Consider the following 18,794-nt stretch of genomic DNA (forward strand, 5'->3'; position numbering starts at 1 on the left):
AGATTTAGTACAGTAGTCTAGCTAGTTTTTTAAATGAACTTCCCACTCCGAGTCGCTAACCTTATGCAGTCAATACTTTAAAAAATGTAAAGGCCTTGATACACTGGACATTTTGAGAGGCAATGTTGTCAGCAATGGTTGCTGCAACCATTTTACATTGAAAATAAGCACATTTTTATAATCTGGGGAATCTTAGTCGGCAGCTCCATCTTCGGTGCGTTCGTAAATTCACTCTGCCTTGACACATGGCGAGTAGTGTAATGAGTCAAGGCTGTACTTGCTTGTTTCGTCACATAAACTGAAATTAGCCGAACTATTCAAATTTTAACAACCAGGAAATGGCGGAGAGATTTCTGCATAGTGCATCTTGAAGACAAAACTGTACTTCGGCCACTCAGGAACATTCACTGTCTTTGTTAGCTAATACATTCCAGTACAGGTGTGGCAGTCAACAGGCAACAACAAGCTATAGGAGATGAGTAAATAAATGGGTGAATTGAGTTAAATTAATATATGCTGCATATGAAATCTAAATCATATGTCCATGTGCTCATTGCTCTAGTGTCTCACCCCACTCCTTTGCCAGCAATTGCTTGGCAATATTGCCTATTCTTCCTGTGAAATTCCGTCTATGCTTTTGGCGTGTTGATGCCATTCTCAGTTCGGAATGTGCATTCCACATCAGGGCTGCCAACTTTTGAAAAAAGCTTGGCGTGAGATTTGCTATGTGAATTTCATTGCCCCCTGGCACAAACCCTAGACAGGGAACTGGGGGGTCCCCCCCAGGAAGATTTGACTGTTTTAAAGCTAATTTCCTGCAATTCTTCATATTTTAACATGGCTTAAGCCTATGACCAGTGTAAAGAAGGAGGTGCATTCAGGATGCTTTGAATATTAAATGAACACTCAAAATTCGACAGCTTTATCACTTTCAGATTTTGGGGGGAATGAAATGTAAAGTATGCTAATATTGTTTTAAACATAATTTTTAGGAAGTATGACATTTTATTCACACAGAAATGAAATGAGATAGGGAGACAGGCAAATGCTAGAAACAGTGGGAAGGTTGGAAGCAGGGATTGATCTCTGTTCTCAGGTGGAAAGTTGTATGCGACACAGGGGAGTGTTACCACTACATCAAATTGTAATATTATTGGTTGGTGGCAGTCGGAAACCAAATCATAGATTGCAGTCTGCTTGTCCATAAATTGCTTTCAAGGTAAGGAAACAAACATTTTCTATTTTGTAATTTGGGTGAACTATCTCTTTAAAATAGAGCTGGAAGAAAATCCTGCTAGTTCTCCAGGAGGGTAGGCTACCCCTGATCTATGTTTCCCAAGTTCTGGGTGTTTGAAAATGTTCTCATTATAACAATTCATTTCTCAAAATCACCCACATTTCAAGAAAAATCTAATGAATATCAATATTCAGGGGGTTTATGTCTACTAGTTGAATACGCTTGCCATCATCGTACTCTACACAGACAAAATATGATGTGTTTATGAGTTGTGTGTCCCTCTACTAAATACTAAAATCTCAACAATTATATTTGATTCCTGGAGCATTTAATATCCAAAGATTATTTGTATGACTTATTCAAAACTGTCTGTGAATGGCTGCAAAAATACATAGCCTATCAATCAAATTTATTTATAAAGCCCTTCTTCCATCAGCTAATGTCACAAAGTGCTGTACAGAAACCCAGCCTGAAACCCCAAACAGCAAGCAATGCAGGTGTAGAAGCACGGTGGCTAGGAAAAACTCCCTAGAAAGGCCAGAGCCTAGGAAGAAACCTAGAGAGGAACCAGGCTATGAGGGGTGGCCAGTCCTCTTCTCTCTGTGCCGGGTGGAGATTATAACAGAACATGGCCAAGATGTTCAAATGTTCATAGATAACCAGCAGGGTCACTATCTGATTTCAAAAGTAGAATAATATAATAAGTGTGGGGAATAATAGTTTTGTTCTTGCTGACAAGCACAGTAATTACCATATATTTTAGCCCATTGTTAAGAATGAGAATTGTTCCACTGAATAAATTGTTCCGCTAAATAAATAGCTTATAACATCTCCTGAAGATTACATGACATAAATCTGCCCCTAAACTCAACCCAAATCATTTTCTACTCATTGTCCCTCCTCTAGAATCAAATTACACTTTTGGGTTCACAATCTGTTTGACAAAATTATTTTTCATAGTTACAAATCACGTCACCCTACCAAACATCCCTGCTAAAACTTACTCTAGTGCAGGTCTGTTTGTCTTCTGCCTTTTCGTTGTCACAGCCTAAATGCCAATCAACAAACGAGGGGCAAGTGTGGATTATATCGACTTTAGTACATGCTGTAAAAAGGCTGCATTCTGCAATATAGGGACAGCAACCTAATTTTGTTGACAACATTGTAGATAAAACAGGTCTACAGTGCTGCTCTTTTTACAGTTTTAGAAACTTGGCGGAGAACGTCTCTCTCCATTCAGCTCCACTCTAATCTTGATGGGCGTTTCTTTAAAACATGCATCCAATCCCCTTGATCCTTTACATAACTAAACCAATCATATGCTTCAAATGTGCCACGGTTCACAGTGCTGTGGGGTGAGACAGGACAATGATAGATGTTCTGCTCCTGATGTTAAATTGCAGGCGCAGATGCTCCGATTTCAAAACGACTTGGAGCACAGTTGAATAGTTAACGCGCTGACTAGTTAGGAAAATAAAAGCAGTACTTTTCAATGCGTGAGATATAAGGACAAATGCGTGTGTCTCACCGCCATTGCGTGAGAGTTGGCAGCTCTGCCACATTGTGACAAAACTAAAGTGAAAAGGGAATAGGAAAATATTACATTACACCACCTATAACCCTGCAACCATAATACCAAAACACCTCCCTTATCCCACTACTTTGCCCTAACCGTTCCTACACCTGGCCACCGGCCTGGGAGTATGGCACTCCTTCCTTCAACACCTGTAACTCTTCTGCAGTAAAATCTTTCTCTCCCAATAACTTTTCTGCTGCTGCAACTACTACTTTTAGCTTCTGTGACTTCCTTTCCATCTTTGCTGTACAGGTAATTACCATAGCAATGAACACCAAGCAACCAACCTTGCTAAAAAACAAACTGTTCGGGTCCCCGTCAATCAATATAAGGCCCTCCCCCGCCCTCCTTTCGGAAAAGCTGATCACGGCTCCATTTTGTTGCTTCCTGCCAATAGAAAAAAACTAAAACAGGAAGCTCCTGGCTCAGGTCTGTTCAACGCTGGTCCGACCAATCTGATTCCACGCTTCAAGACTGCTTCGATCAAGTGGACTGGGATATGTTCCGCATTGCGTCAAACAACAACATTGACGAATACGCTGATTCGGTGAGCGAGTTTATTAGCAAGTGCATCGGCGATGTCGTACCCACAGCAACTATTAAAACATTCCCAAACCAGAAACCGTGGATTGATGGCAGCATTCGCACATAACTGAAAACGCGAACCACTGCTTTTAATTAGGGCAAGGTGACCGGAAACATGAACGAATACAAACAGCGTAGCTATTCCCTCCGCAAGGCAATCAAACAAGCTAAGCATCAGTATAGAGACAAAGTAGAGTCGCAATTCAACGGCTCAGACACAAGAGGTATGTGGCAGGGTCTACAGTCAATCACGGATTACAAAAAGAAAACCAGCCCCGTTGCGGACCAGGATGTCTTGCTCCCAGACAGACTAAACAACTTCTTTGCTCGATTTGAGGACAATACAGTGCCACTGACACGGCCCGCTACCAAAACCTGCGGACTATCCTTCACTGCAGCCGACGTGAGAAAAACATTTAAATGTGTTAACCCTCGCAAGGTTGCAGGCCCAGACAGCATCCCCTCAGAGCATGCGCAGACCAGCTGGATGGTGTGTTTATGGACATATTCAATCAATCCTTATCCCAGTCTGCTGTTCCCACATGCTTCAAGAGGGCCACCATTGTTCCTGTTTCAAAGTAAGCTAAGGTAACTGAGCTAAACGACTACCGCCCCGTAGCACTCACTTCCGTCATCATGAAGTGCTTTGAGAGACTAGTCAAGGACCATATCACCTCCACCCTACCTGACACCCTAGACCCACTCCAATTTGCTTACCGCCCCAATAGGTCCACAGACGACGCAATCGCAACCACACTGCACACTGCCCTAACCCATCTGGACATATGTGAGAATGCTGTTCATCGACTACAGCTCAGCATTTAACACCATAGTACCCTCCAAAAAGACCCTGGGTCTCGACCCCGCCCTGTGCAACTGGGTACTGGACTTCCTGACGGGCCGCCCCAGGTGGTGAGGGTAGGTAACAACATCTCCACTCCGCTGATCCTCAACACTGGGGCCCCACAAGGGCGCGTTCTGAGCCCTCTTCTGTACTCCCTGTTCACCCACAACTGCGTGGCATGCACGCCTCCAACTCAATCATCAAGTTTGCAGACGACACTACAGTGGTAGGCTTGATTACCAACAACGACGAGACGGCCTACAGGGAGGTGGTGAGGGCCCTTGGAGTGTGGTGTCAGGAAAATAACCTCGCACTCAACGTCAACAAAACAAAGGAGATGATCGTGGACTTCAGGAAACAGCAGAGGGAGCACCCCCCTATCCACATCGACGGGACAGTAGTAGAGAGAGTAGAACGTTTTAAGTTCCTCGGCGTACACATCACAGACAAACTGTATTGGTCCACCCACACAGACAGCGTGGTAAAGAAGGCGCAGCAGCGCCTCTTCAACCTCAGGAGGCTGAAGAAATTCGGCTTGTCACCAAAAGCACTCACAAACTTTTACAGATACACAATCAAGAGCATCCTGTCGGGCTGTATCACCGCCTGGTACGGCAACTGCTCCGCCCACAACCGTAAGGCTCTCCAGAGGGTAGTGAGGTCTGCACAACGCATCACCGGGGGCAAACTACCTGCCCTCCAGGACACCTAAACCACCCGATGTCACAGGAAGGCCATAAAGATCATCAAGGACAACAACCACCCGAGCCACTACCTGTTCACCCCACTATCATCCAGAAGGCGAGGTCAGTACAGGTGCATCAAAGCGGGGACCGAGAGACTGAAAAACAGCTTCTATCTCAAGGCCATCAGACTGTTAAACAACCACCACTAACATTGAGTGGCTGCTGCCAACATACTGACTCAACTCCAGCCACTTTAATAATGTAAAAATTGATATAAAAAATATATCACTAGCCACTTTAAACAATACCACTTAATATGTTTACATACCCTACATTACTCATCTCATATGTATATACTGTACTCGATACCTACTGTACTCGATACCTACTGCATCTTGCCTATGCCGTTCTGTACCATCACTCATTCATATATGTTTATGTACATATTCTTCAACCCTTTACACTTGTGTGTATAATGTAGTTGTTGTGAAATTGTTAGGTTAGATTACTCGTTGGTTATTACTGCATTGTCGGAACTAGAAGCACAAGCATTTCGCTACACTCGCATTAACATCGGCTAACCATGTGTGTGTGACAAATACAATTTGATTTGGAAACTGTTCCGGTCACTCAGTCCTGGCCAATCAGTCCTGGCCTACTACTTACTAGTCTCCTCTCATGATCCCTCACCTCTGGCCCATTATCCTCTACTTCCTCACTGCCTCAGCTTAAGACACTTTCTGCACTGCTCGACCCTAGCAACCTCACCTTGTCTCAGTCACGCAGGACATTTCTGATCCAAAGCAACATAGGCTCCCTCACATTTGAAACACTACTTTTTCCTTCCAAAACTACACACTTCTTTGTCTCATGCCCTCCTGCACACCTCTGCATCTTACACACTGCTGCTACATGACCATAACCTTGGCACCTGAAACATCATAGTGGATTTGGAACAGACGCTCTCGCAGGATAATTCATATATCCTAGCATGACTTTATCAGGCAAACACTCAATATCAAAAGGATATAAACTGGGTCTCCGTAGTCTTGCGCTCAAATCAAATTGTATTAGTCACATGAGCCCAACACAACAGGTGCAGACCTTACAGTGAAATGCCTACTTACAAGTCCTGAACCAACAATGCAGTTAAAAAAAATTGAATAAGAAATAAAAGAAACAAGTCATTAAAGCGGGAGCAGACGTGACAGTACCGGTACAGAGTCAATGTGCGGGGGCACCGGTTAGTCGAGGTAATTGAGGTAATATGTACATGTAGGTAGAGATATTAAAGTGACTATGCATAGATAATAACAGAGAGTAGCAGCAGTGTTAAAGGGGGGGGGGGAATGCAAATAGTCTGGGTTTCCATTTGACTAGATGTTCAGGCGTCTAATGGCTTGGGGGTAGAAGCTGTTAAGAAGCCTCTTGGACCTAGACTTGGCGCTCCGGTGCCACTTGCCGTGCAGTAGCAGAGAGAACAGTCTATGACCAGGGTGGTTGGAGTTTTTGACTATTTTTATGGCCTTCCTCTGACACCGCCTGGTATAGAGGTCCTGCATGGCAGGAAGCTTGGCCCCAGTGATGTACTGGGCCGTACGCATTACCCTCTGTAGTGCCTTGCGGTCGGAGGCCGAGCAGTTGCCATACCAGGCAGTGATGCAACCTGTCAGGATGCTCTCAATGGTGCAGCTGTAGATCTTTTTGAGGATCTGAAGACCCATACCAAATCTATTCAGTCTCCTGAGGGAGAATAGGTTTTGTCGTTCCCTCTTCACGACTGTCTTGGTGTGCTTGGACCATTTTCCTTTGTTGGTGATGTGGACCCCAAGGAACTTGAAGCTCTCAACCTGTTCCACTACAGCCCCCTCGATGAGAATGGGGGCGTGCTTGGTCCTCCTTTTCCTGTAATCCACAATCATCTCCTTTGTACTGATCACGTTGAGGGAGAGGTTGTTGTCCTGGCAGCACTTGACCAGGTCTCTGACCTCCTTCCTATAGGCTGTCTCATCGTTGCGGTGACCAGGCCTACTACTGTTGTGTCATCTGCAAACTTTATGATGGTGTTTGAGTCGTGCCTGGCCGTGCAGTCACGAGTGAACAGGGAGTACAGGAGGGGACTGAGCACGCACCCCTAAAGGGCCCCTGTGTTCAGGTTCGGCGTGGCGGATGTGTTGTTACCTACCTACCTGCTCGCCAACAGGTCTGCGTCTCACCAAACGGCGTAGTTTAAGAATATTTTGGGTAGTGCTAAAAATAATGACATTATATCTGAATTGCTACATCTTTATGTACCTTCACCATTGAATCGCAATGAAACAGTAATGTAGGTTTCTCACTTAAGGGTGGCACAAATTGGGATATGGGGGAGGGGAATGGGCATGGCATATGCTAAATGAATACTGTAGTAAAAACTAGTGTTTTTGCAGACATTACCATAGTATTTACTATAGTATACTTCAACATTATATAATAAGTACTACACATGGTTGAGGGATAGTATAGTGTGTAGTATAGTATTATACAGTATTATATAGTAAGTACTGTAGTATTTTTAAAATCTGGGTTGACATCAATGTAGCAATTGAGGCCGCAAAGGTAAACAGCCAGACTAGGTGGGACTTGAACCAGCGAACGTGTGGTTATGGGCCCACCTCTGCACTAATATACAGAACTTACTCCTTTTTATTATTTTAATTTAACTAGGCAAGTCAGTTAAGAACAAATTCTTATTTACAATGATGGCCTACTCCGGCCAAACCCGGACGACGCTGGGCCGATTGTGCACCGCCCTATGCAGCTCCCAATCACGGCCCAGTTGTGATACAGGATCAAACCCAGATCTGTAGTGACACCTCTAACACTGTGATGCAGTGTCTTAGACCGCTGCGCCACTCAGGATCCCTTACCTGCAGGGAGGCTCCTGGTAACAAATCTGAGGATCATCTGTCATTCTTTGGCTCTGCCAAGAGTCAATTTGTGTGTGTACACCTAGACATAGCTACCTGCATACATCTATTTCTCTTTCCTTGACATGGCTAGAGAGGAATCCACTCTGCAAAGGGATAACCTTATTATTCTCATCTCAATGAATACTGCCCTCTTTTGGATTTTCATGGTACCACAGTGGAACACAAAGATAATCATTAGTAATAGCAAGTATTGTTTCCCCAATTTAAAAACAATCTAACAACACGGAGGGACATTGATGTTCTTTGTGTTTCATTGCAGTTGGATACTCCTCCATCATTGACATCACAACAAGGACAGCTAACTCTGTAAGTATATTGGTCTGTCTATCAATTGACTATATAGGTAAACAGATGTCACTACCATTATGAAGAATTTAAATTTTCAGAAATTGAGAGGCCAGACTGAAGCACTGTACATCTTGACAAAGTCTAACAATAGACTGAGTTCATTTTCACCCATGTGGATCCAGGGAGTCCAAGACAATTTACATCGGTCATTTCTGTTCACAGATATTTACACCTAGAAAACGAGAAATTAAACTTGTGAAAGTTGTTACACTTTTCCAGATTATGTCATGATATATGATTCAGTCAAGTTACTGCTGAGTTTAATTGAATGTCTCGTCAACTAATTGTCCATATCCCTCTGTTCTAGGGCTTATGTGACCTCTAAAATGTACCGTGCCCTGAAGCTGGGAGGAGCTCTCATTCAAAATAAACAACAGAGGCGTTTGCCTCGAGAAGAAGTGTATGACAAAATCAACAGGGTGTGGAATTTATCCAGTGACCGGGTACAAATCAATTCCTCTAGCTATTTAATCCTCCAGGAAGTATTTTGAAGTAAAAAAGTGTTTCATGCCTTTACAAGGAAACGAACTGTCCTGAATTGTATCTTGTAGGGTAATCTGGGGACCTTTTTCATCACTAATGTTCAGATTGTTTGGCATGCCAATATCAACGAGAGCTTCAACGTCAGCATTCCCTACCTTCAAATTGTACGTGTCGTAAACAAATGAAGTAATCGAAAAACCAGCTGGCGTGTCCAGCCTAACAAATGACCTTTTGAGGTATTGAAAGTGATCAACTATTTTCCTTATTGTCACCTCTCTTCTCTGTAGCTTTCCATCAGAATAAGAGTGTGGCCTAGCTTTAGTGATGCAAAGCTCTCAGCGGGTAATTGGGATCATTTCAAATGTAACCGGTAGCATTTTACTTACTGTGTACCATAGAATTACATATAGAACAAGTAGTTTAAAAGCATATATACTATATCTATGTAGTATCAGCTTTAAAAGATGACAGAAAATACATTCTCCCAACAATAATTCCAGCCTCAGCCACTGGAGGAGCCCCGTCAGCCCCCCCGATGATGTGGAAATTGAGCCGAATGAGCAGACTGATGCTTTCACTGTGTGTGCTTAGACTGTCATCCCTCCTCTGGGAATCCGTTATTTGTTTTCACACTCTGAAAATAGCAGGTTGCTAAGTCATGTTACACAACATACCGCAAACATGGCTTTATGTTGCCTAGTGCCTATCGTGTTTATACAGACTGAGGTGTACTTTGTCAAACGGTTTGAACACATAACCTCCTATTAAGGCCATTGTCATAAGTGATTTCTATTGTTTGTTTCTAAGGCTTACTTTTCTGTTGGTAATAAGCAACAAGACCGGGAACCTGTGTTTTCCGAGGAGCTGGGAATTGCAGTTGGGAAGTTGAAGGAGGGGTTCACACTTCAAGGACTGTGGGAAGTTATGGGCTGAAGCATGAACGTTGATAGGCGAGTTAGGTGAACATAGTTCCTCAAATCCATCCTTTCTTTTAAATGACACAATTGACACACAACAGTTTCAGTTTGAGTTAGAGTTGTATTTTTTACAGGGACAGTGCACATTAAACAACGGTTCAGTAAAAGTGTTGGTTTTAGCCAGACGGTTGTTTATAAGCGTTTGTAAAAGTACAAAATATTTGTAGATTTACTCATAGGTTTGATGTATATAATAAAGACGTAGACCTGATGCATGTATGGGCAACATGTAAGAAAAATAGTGTGCCATAAATAAAAAAATTCTACATAAGTGTAGTGTTTGTGTACGTTTTAATTTGTTCAATTAAATAGAAATTGTAAAAGAAAATAGTTGAATTGTGTTGTTGTTTAGATGTAATAATTCAACTATTTAAGTAAAGTAGGCAATTGTCTGACCTTTCTTAGTTTTCAGAATGTCTTAACTGGGTTTTTGAAATGAGTTGAAGACATAATCCAGTGGCATGTGGGGAAAACTGAGTCATTTGTTTTTTGGACAATGATCTAAAGGCTATTAACAAACGTGCCAGAGGAGCTCAAGTATTTTACAAATGGTTCATGGGGACAGACTGTTGTATCTGCAGCTGCTCATTGACCCTGCCTATGAGGAAGGTCAGTCCTTCTGGAAATATACTCACATTTAATAATAAAACATGCTCAATGAGTCGCAAACAAATAAATCCCCAAAGATTTTCAGGACTAAAAAGAATCATAGTAATTGATATAAATAAAGGTATAATAACAGCTTCAGGGTACTCTGTAGTTCACTATCTTTATTTGAAGTAGTATATACTATTTTACTCTAATCGTGACAATCACTGGACAATAATAAATAATTTTGTAAGTGATGAAGGGGAAAATCCTAATGATTCATACAAGTTGCACTTGTAATTGAGTTTGGGGATGTTAGCTCCCCACTGCACAGAACTGCACCAGTCATTTACAAATGCAATGTGTGTGAAGTAGTCATATAACAATAATTGTTTGCCAACTACCACTGACAAGGGTCCACAGTTGTTTCTTTCACTCTGTGACAGCTGTGTGATGCGGCCAACCTGAATTCTTCCTCAATGGAGTGAGTGGATATATTTAGAGGGACGTAGTTATATTGTAGGGCCTTCAGACCTGGGGCTCTATACTGCTCAGTCCAGTCGGGACAGTGTGCTGAGAGCTGCATCCTCCACGTTCTTTGTCAAGTCGCGTTTCTTTCAGCATGGATCCGAAAGCTGTAAGGGAAGATTTGCGCCTGTTTCAGAGCACCCTGCTCCAGGATGGCCTGAAAGAGCTACTGAACGAGAACAAGTTTATTGACTGCATTCTAAAAGTGGGCGACAGAAGCTTGCCCTGCCATAGACTTATTTTGGCAGCCTGTAGTCCTTATTTCCGAGAGTTTTACTTCTCAGGCGATGCTAAAGAAATGGATAAGGAGGTTGTTCTGGAGAATTTGGACCCCGCAATCATGGAGATGATTGTGAATTACATGTATTCAGCAGAGATTGACATCACAGATGACAATGTGCAGGATATCTTTGCTGTGGCAAACCGTTTCCAGATCCCCTCAGTGTTCACAGTGTGTGCGAATTTCCTACAGAAGAAGCTGTCCCCGGGTAACTGTATGGCCATATTCAGAATGGCACTGGTGCTCAACTGCCCCAGACTGGCATTGGCAAGTCGAGACTACATTGCAGATCGTTTTGAAACCCTGGCCAAGGAGGAAGACTTCTTAGAGCTGGCCTCTCATGAGCTTTTTGCCGTCATAGGAGCAGACTCTCTCAATGTAGAAAAGGAGGAGGTGGTGTTTGAATCCCTGATGAAATGGATTCGAAAAGACAAGGAGAACCGTGTCAAGACTCTAGAAGAGGCCTTTGACTGCATCCGTTTCCGTTTACTCCCAGAGAAGTACTTCAATGAGAAAGTGGAAAAGGATGACATCGTCAAGTCTGACCCTGAGCTCCTCAAAAAAACCAAAGTGATCAAAGATGCCTTTGCTGGGAAACTCCCTGAGAATAAGACAGGAGAGTCAGGGAAGGATGCAGTCAACAGTAAAGAAGGAGAGGATAGCAGGTTACCTGGTTACCTGAATGATATCAAGAGAATTGGTATGTATGCCAAAGATCTCGTCTTGATGATAAACGACACTGCTGCAGTGGCCTATGATGGCGTTGAGAATGAATGCTTCCTTGCTGCAATGACTGAGCAGATTCCACGCAACCATGTCAGCCTGACATCAAAGAAAAACGATCTCTTCATCCTGGGAGGATTGTTTGTCGATGAAGAGGATAAAGATGCTCCACTACAATGCTACTTCTATCAGGTGATAAGCTTTGTGTTTTCATTCGCCACAACTGATCAAACTTTAAATCAACACCATTTGTAACACCATGACTTAGCAAGGGGATGATCTTTAACCACCAAACTTTTCTGTCATCAGAAATAGCTTGATTACTGTACATTTCTAATATCTGGGTATATATATTTTTTTACAGCTGGACATCCTTGCTGCTGATTGGATAGCTCTGCCCCCTATGCCCTCTCCCAGATGTCTGTTCAGTATGGGAGAATTTGACAATCTCATCTTTGCTGTAGCTGGTAAAGATCTACAGTCCAACGAATCTCTCGACTCTGTAATGTGCTATGATGTTGAGTGAGTAGGACGAGTTCATATTCCTATGCTTATTTCCTGTCACGACATGACTGAGGAACCTGAAACACACTTGAACCTTTCTATCTGTTCCCTAGGAAGATGAAATGGGCTGAGAGCAAGAAGCTACCTCTGAAAATCCATGGTCATAGTGTTGTTTCCCAGAATGGGTTGGTGTACTGTATCGGAGGGAAGACGGATGACAAGTAAGCTTGCTCTTTGTACAAAACACACCTTGTCATTTCTAATTGTTTGATACTGATACAGTAAAGGCATGCAATAGTAGAGGCATGATGTAAAAATTACATTTGTGTCATTTTATAATCCTCATTGTGATGTTCCATCCTTGTTTTTATCAAAGCAAAGCCATCGATAAGATGTTTGCATACAACCACAAGAAATCAGAGTGGAAGGAGGTGGCTGCAATGAAAATGGCAAGATCCATGTTTGGGGCAGTCGTTCACAATGGGAAGATTGTGGTGACTGGAGGGGTCAATGAAGATGGTCTCACTTCTGCATCTGAAGCATATGACTTCGGAACCAACAAGTATGTGCCTTGATGTTGAAGTCGGTATGATTAGCAACAATGTAACAAAGCCATTCAATTAACAATGATTCCCATTCCAGGTGGGCGCCCTTCACAGATTTCCCCCAGGAGAGGAGCTCAGTAAACCTGGTCAGCAGTGGAGGATTGCTGTATGCAGTCGGAGGCTTTACCATTGTGGCGACGGAGGACGACAAAGTTGCCCCAACGGAAATCATTGACATCTGGCAGTAAGCAAACTAGTACCCAAATTGAATCCAATCCCACGTACCCTGCCACCATCTTTAGAGATGGTCTACATTAAAAGCTCCTTGATAATGTCTAACGGTGAAATGGTGCCATTGCCACTATTGTTCTGTGCCAAAGGCATAACGTCAAACTTCTCTTTTCTCCTGTGGCAGGTATGAAGAGGATAAGAAAGAATGGACCGGGATGCTCAAAGCAATGCGTTATGCCGCAGGGGCCTCCTGTGTGTCTATGCGTCTCAATGTAGCCAAAATGCCCAAATTGTGAACAAGAACACAATAAATACTGTACCGCCTAGATGTAACATGGAGGACTGCAAAAACAATGCATTTAGATTGACTTTCATCGGGATCCTTCATGATTTGAACGCACCATAATAATACTGAACAAAAACACAAAACACAACATGTAAAGTGTTGGTCCCATGTTTCATGAGCTGAAATAAAAGATCACAGAAACGTTTGATTTGCACAAAAAGCTTATTTCTCAAATGTTGTGCACAAATTTGTTTACATCCCTGTTAGTGAGCATTTCTCCTTTGCAAAGATAATCCATCCACCTGACAGGTGTGGCATATGAAGAAGCTGATTAAACAGCATGATCATTACACAGGTGCACTTTGTGCTGGGGACAATAAAAGTCCACACTAATGTGCAGTTTTGTGCATTCCAAGTCATGTGAAAACCATAGATAAGGGCCTAATGAATTTATATGAACTAACTCAGTGAAATATTTTAAACCTGCCTGTCTTTGTAAAGAAACAGTTTGCACCCTACAACTTTTTTTGTATTTTATTTATGTGGGACAGATTATTTGGATGTATCAAAACCACAAAAACAATGCTATTTCTTATTAGAAACATTTACTATTGTTTGACAAACGTTACACTTCATATGATACAATCTCTTGGCAGGAGGTGAGATAACTGCATGTCCACTCTAGGATTCGGAGTAGTAATAACATCAATTGTTAATGATCTGCCTGCAAAAATACATTTCCAAAGGCAGACTTTGTCTCTCACATCAGTAGCAAAAGCAATATAACACGTGTCATTGATTCAACATCTAGGTGCTTCAGGAAAGCTCAGTAACTATCTTCTTCCTAAGGTATTCCTTCCATGCATCCAGTGTGGAGAGCTCCATAGAGTTCCATTCAAAATGAGGGATCTGTTTAAATGACATTACCATTAATCAGTGATGTAGAATGTTATATACATTAATTCCACATTTGAGGACAGACATTTCACACACATACCTGGACAACATGGTATCCCAGAATCTCCAGATGTCTTTCTCATCATGATTTCCCCTTTCATGTGACGAGATGGTTTGTAGAATGATTTGGAATCCAAGACGTCCACAGTAACACTAAGTGAAAAAATAAAAAAAAGTCATTGTTCTGCACCTATGAAAACCCCTTCAATGCGTTTACCCATGATAACAGAACATCAGCAACACTTTTTCAACCAAAAGTTCTGAAATCAACCAATCAAGTTTCGTACCGTTGTGCCCCTGGAGGGACCTCACTCCTCTCCTTCCCTACAGAGTCAGAACCCCAGCGGACCTTCCCACCGTCAGATATCTGCAGCTGGCTCTGCTCACTGTAGGTCACTGCCTGGTGGTGTCTGTCCAGAACACATTCAAAGTCTAGGGAGATCAGAAGAAATACAGCTCACAACTAGAACAGGTGACACATTTGATTACCTTTTGAGTTTAACACCAATCCGCTCCGGACACTCCAACCACACAGACCGATTCAGCTCCGTGAGACGCGGGCGGATCCGCATGTTTTGGCCGTCAGGCAGGGCTACCACATAACAGAGAGGTACTCTTATCCCTTTAGCTTTATCTGAAAAGGATGTTTTCAGATAGTAGGGGATACAGGAGCAGATTGAGGTCAAAGAGACCTGGAGGAAGAAGATCAATTAATTTGTCTGGTCCTTTTGATGAGTTCCAAATACAAAACTGTAACATAAACCACAATCACTTACTGATGTGAGGTATGAAGTGCTGAATGCAGATGTCAAACAGCTCATCCACCCTTGCTGGATTATAATTCAGTACAGCAAAGGGCAGCACGGTGGCATAACGTTGCTGAGTAGTGAAAAGAAAAACATTGTTCTGGTATGGACTCATTCTATCCGTCTCTACATATATACAGGCAAAAGAACAGTATTCCCTGATGTGAAATAAAATGTAATGTCTCAAAGTACCTTGTTGATGTGCTCCATGGTCATGCTAGCTACGCGGTCCATTAATGGAGTACAGAGGTGACTAGTCATGGTCAGAAAAAGGGCCATCTCGGGCACATTGGCCCAGATATCTGGTTCTCCAGCCTCCGGAGCGTAACCATGGTCTCCTCCAGCAGAATCTCCTCAAACCATTCCCCTGACATGTACTTGAGCTCCTCCAACACCAGGTCCAGGCGCTCAGCCTTGCGCAAGCGCTCATGCACGCAGCGGTTCAGTGACTGCAGCAGACGCACATACTTGCTGGGAGTGTTGTGTCGGTAGGACGGGTCATTGCTCACCCACTTAGCGACAGCCATTGCAAAGGTTCATTCAGATTACACTGGAGCAGCACTGCCTCCACCCATGAAATTACGCCTTCGTCGAGTCCAGGTAGCATGGTCACCTCATATGGGTAGACACTGTCCTGCAAGTAGCAGTGAGAAAAAGTTGTATTAGCCTACTTTGTATAGTATGCAATAAGAGTGACCTGTCATACAGGATCATAGTGGGCAGAGATAGATCTTTAGAATAACCACTCACTGAACTAGGATGTTCCTTAATTTAGTGAAGAGCTCTGGACTCTGGTAATGCAGCAGGATCAGGGTTTGTGTGATCCTGGATATCTCAATGGGCTTGAAAACATGTAGGTTCTTGTGGACTACTGACACATTCCTGTAAAGAGATAACTTGCTTCAGTTGTATTGTCTAAATGCAACTTTCAGACAAGGCTGTAACAGAGAATTAACTTACTTTGGATCAGCTGCAGGTTTCTACGCTGAATCTCCTCCAGTGTCTCTGCCACAGCCAGGGCCCGCTGGCATTAAACTCCTCTTCCTAAAGCAGTGTTGTACTCTCCAGCCTGAAAGAGAAGTACTTATCAATGAGTTGGTGTTCTGCCCTGCCATAGGGCCAAGAGAAACAAACAGCTTAGTGAAGGAGAAAGGGTCTATGCTTGAGTTCACTAGTTCCACTAGACTGTTTTTTGCAGCCAGGCTAAGTCACAGTTGTAGAAATGGAGTGACTGGTAGAGGATCCTGCAGAGACATGTCCAGAATTATTTTTATGCAATATCAAGGACTTATAGGTTACTGGAAGTGATCTTTTTTGTGTACCTCACATCATCAATTGTGGAGAGTTTTTGATTCAAAATGTCAGTGATCTGACCCATCAGAGGACTGTTCTGCAGATGTTGATCACTTAGGCAGACAGCAAACTTAGACAGTGAAGGCATCAGAAATCTGCAAAACAGTGAATTTACATCTGTACATCAGCTCACACCCCTCAATGATTCTGCTGTATTTAATGGCAAATATATATATTTTACCTGTATAATCTAAGCCAAGCCTCTGAGACCAAATGATGAACAATAGAATCATATGGTTCCACATTGAGCCTTCAAAGATACAAGGTTGATGTGAAAACATTTTTTTTTTTAAACATTTCAGGACTGATATAGGCTTACCCACCTAGCCAACATCTGTACCTGAGAACATTTTAGAGCATGTCCACCAATGTGAAATCATCCACGAGCTCAATTTTGTTCCCAGCCAGCACCCGGAGAGTCAGGAACTCAGGGTGGCTTTTAAAGAACTCAACCGTTCTCAGCATCTGTGGCTTCTCTCAATTGAACTGCCAGAGCATGCCCATGGCACAGCCAACATGGTTCACAGTCAGCTTGGCCTTGTTCTTGCCCACCACCTCCAACACTTGGTCTTCACCTTAGCAGGTGCCAAGCTGCTCTAGAACCTTATCCCTCATCATTGGAAAATCATGGTTTTGACTTAGCCGATTAAACGCAACGACACGATTTACGATAGAGTTGAGAGGCCATTCGTGTGGGCGAACGAGAGCACAGACGTCACATCAAAATACGTTTTTTATCAAAACCTACTGATTTCAGTACCCAAAGAATAGCCCGAAATTACACACGACATTGTTCTATCTACTTGCGGGTAATTCTTTCGGTGCTGAAAACATAGTTTATTAAATATAATCACGTAATTTAATATGACTTCGGAGCTCCAATTCGCCCACACTATTCGCTGCCCAACTTCATCGTAAATCATAGATTTAAGTTTAGTCGGCTAGCCTTAGCATTGACATTAAAAGCGTGTCATGCTATTCACGTGAGGACACGACAATGTCAACGTCCGTCCTGTTACGAAAACATCTTGCCGTTTAAGCGTTACTTTTCGAACACACCGATAGCGTTATTGCGCAAAATAGTATGCAGCATCATCTGGAAATGTATGCAACAAAAGTTCAACATTCACCTTCTGCTAACATTTCTGTTAAGCCGTTTACACAGTTTCGCACCGAACGGACTGCTGCAAGGCAAACGCAACATTTCATTGGAAATTAAAGTAATTATGGTGTAGTACAAAAAAGCAGTGTCGGTGTGTTAACTGGTGTAAATCTATTTTCGTTTCCGTTTGATCAAATTGTGAATTTGCATAGTTTCGTTAGGGAGCACGTAATCTGTGAAATGCATGTGCGCAATAACTAAATTCGCCTTTGCACTCCTAATCAACGCAATTTTTGGCAAAGAGTAAAGACTGCAAAACTTGGTCCACTCTGTTCTTAACAGATTCTAGTTTTGGGAACAGAAAACTGTATTGAGATCAAAGGTTTCACCAGTGAGGAAATTAGCCGAATTTAGGCCAAAATCATCTCGTTCCAGTTTATCCCACTGGGCATTGGGCTTCCCACTATCTTGTGGAAACGCCAAACGGAAGCTTCACATTTATGCATCCGGTGATTTATTTATTTAAAAATTGTATTTATTTTATTGTTTTAAACAGTATACACACAATAAGTATACAAACAGACAATGATAACATATGCTAGGGTGTACAAGAAATGATAGATTATACAAAGACTTAAAAGAAACACACATCTTGATTGTTTTAGCAGCTTTCTTATTCGAAGAATGTAGAATGGTCTTAATGTACGGCTCGAATTCCGTATAGAAAATACGGAAGAGCGTTTTTTTTTTATTGCATTTACATTGATGAATATAGAAAATACGGAAGAGCGTTTTTTTAAATTGCATTTACATTGATGAATATGACATTTTGCCATTAGCACAATTAGATTCATGAGGTAAAATTGTTTTTATTTTTCCTTATTATAGCAGCACATTCTTCCATAAATTTTTTTAAAAAGTCATCAAGAATATTAACAATTATAAAACTATGAATAACTTTCCATAATTTCTTTACATGTAGACAATGCCAAAATAAATGCTCAACTGTTTCTGGGTGCTCAACACAAAAAGTACAGTTAATGTTAATGTTTTTTTTTAGTTTCTTCAGGTAATGATTCGCAGGGCAATACTTATGGATCTTTCTGAAAGAGACCTCTTTGACCTTGTTAACAAGCAGGTATTTGTGTGGTAATAACCAGACTTTTTTCCAACAGATATTATT

General features: G+C 42.2%; 1 protein-coding gene and 2 pseudogenes across 1 annotated transcript; 2 read left to right on the plus strand and 1 right to left on the minus strand.

Annotated features, from left to right (window-relative positions):
* Positions 1-2,289: 2,289 nt before the first annotated feature.
* On the plus strand, positions 2,290-9,664 carry LOC112224170 (annotated as a pseudogene).
* A 1,162-nt stretch (positions 9,665-10,826) lies between these two features.
* On the plus strand, positions 10,827-13,481 carry LOC112236336 (kelch-like family member 41a). The gene is made up of 6 exons (XM_024404908.1): positions 10,827-12,019; positions 12,192-12,349; positions 12,445-12,552; positions 12,708-12,893; positions 12,974-13,120; positions 13,292-13,481. Exons 1-6 carry the CDS (start codon positions 10,919-10,921, stop codon positions 13,401-13,403), a joined length of 1,812 nt encoding a protein of 603 aa, XP_024260676.1. The 5' UTR covers positions 10,827-10,918; the 3' UTR covers positions 13,404-13,481.
* A 284-nt stretch (positions 13,482-13,765) lies between these two features.
* LOC112236344 lies at positions 13,766-16,843 on the minus strand (annotated as a pseudogene).
* Positions 16,844-18,794: the final 1,951 nt, after the last annotated feature.

The sequence above is a fragment of the Oncorhynchus tshawytscha genome, linkage group LG03, assembly GCF_018296145.1.
Source record: "Oncorhynchus tshawytscha isolate Ot180627B linkage group LG03, Otsh_v2.0, whole genome shotgun sequence".
Classification (NCBI taxonomy): domain Eukaryota; kingdom Metazoa; phylum Chordata; class Actinopteri; order Salmoniformes; family Salmonidae; genus Oncorhynchus; species Oncorhynchus tshawytscha.

Coding starts and splice junctions, on each gene's coding strand:
- LOC112236336 (XM_024404908.1), top strand. CDS start 10,919: ATGGATCCGAAAGCTGTAAGGGAAGATTTGCGCCTGTTTCAGAGCACC. Junction 12,020..12,191: donor TACAATGCTACTTCTATCAG/GTGATAAGCTTT, acceptor ATTTTTTTACAG/CTGGACATCCTTGCTGCTGA. Junction 12,350..12,444: donor GTAATGTGCTATGATGTTGA/GTGAGTAGGACG, acceptor TCTGTTCCCTAG/GAAGATGAAATGGGCTGAGA.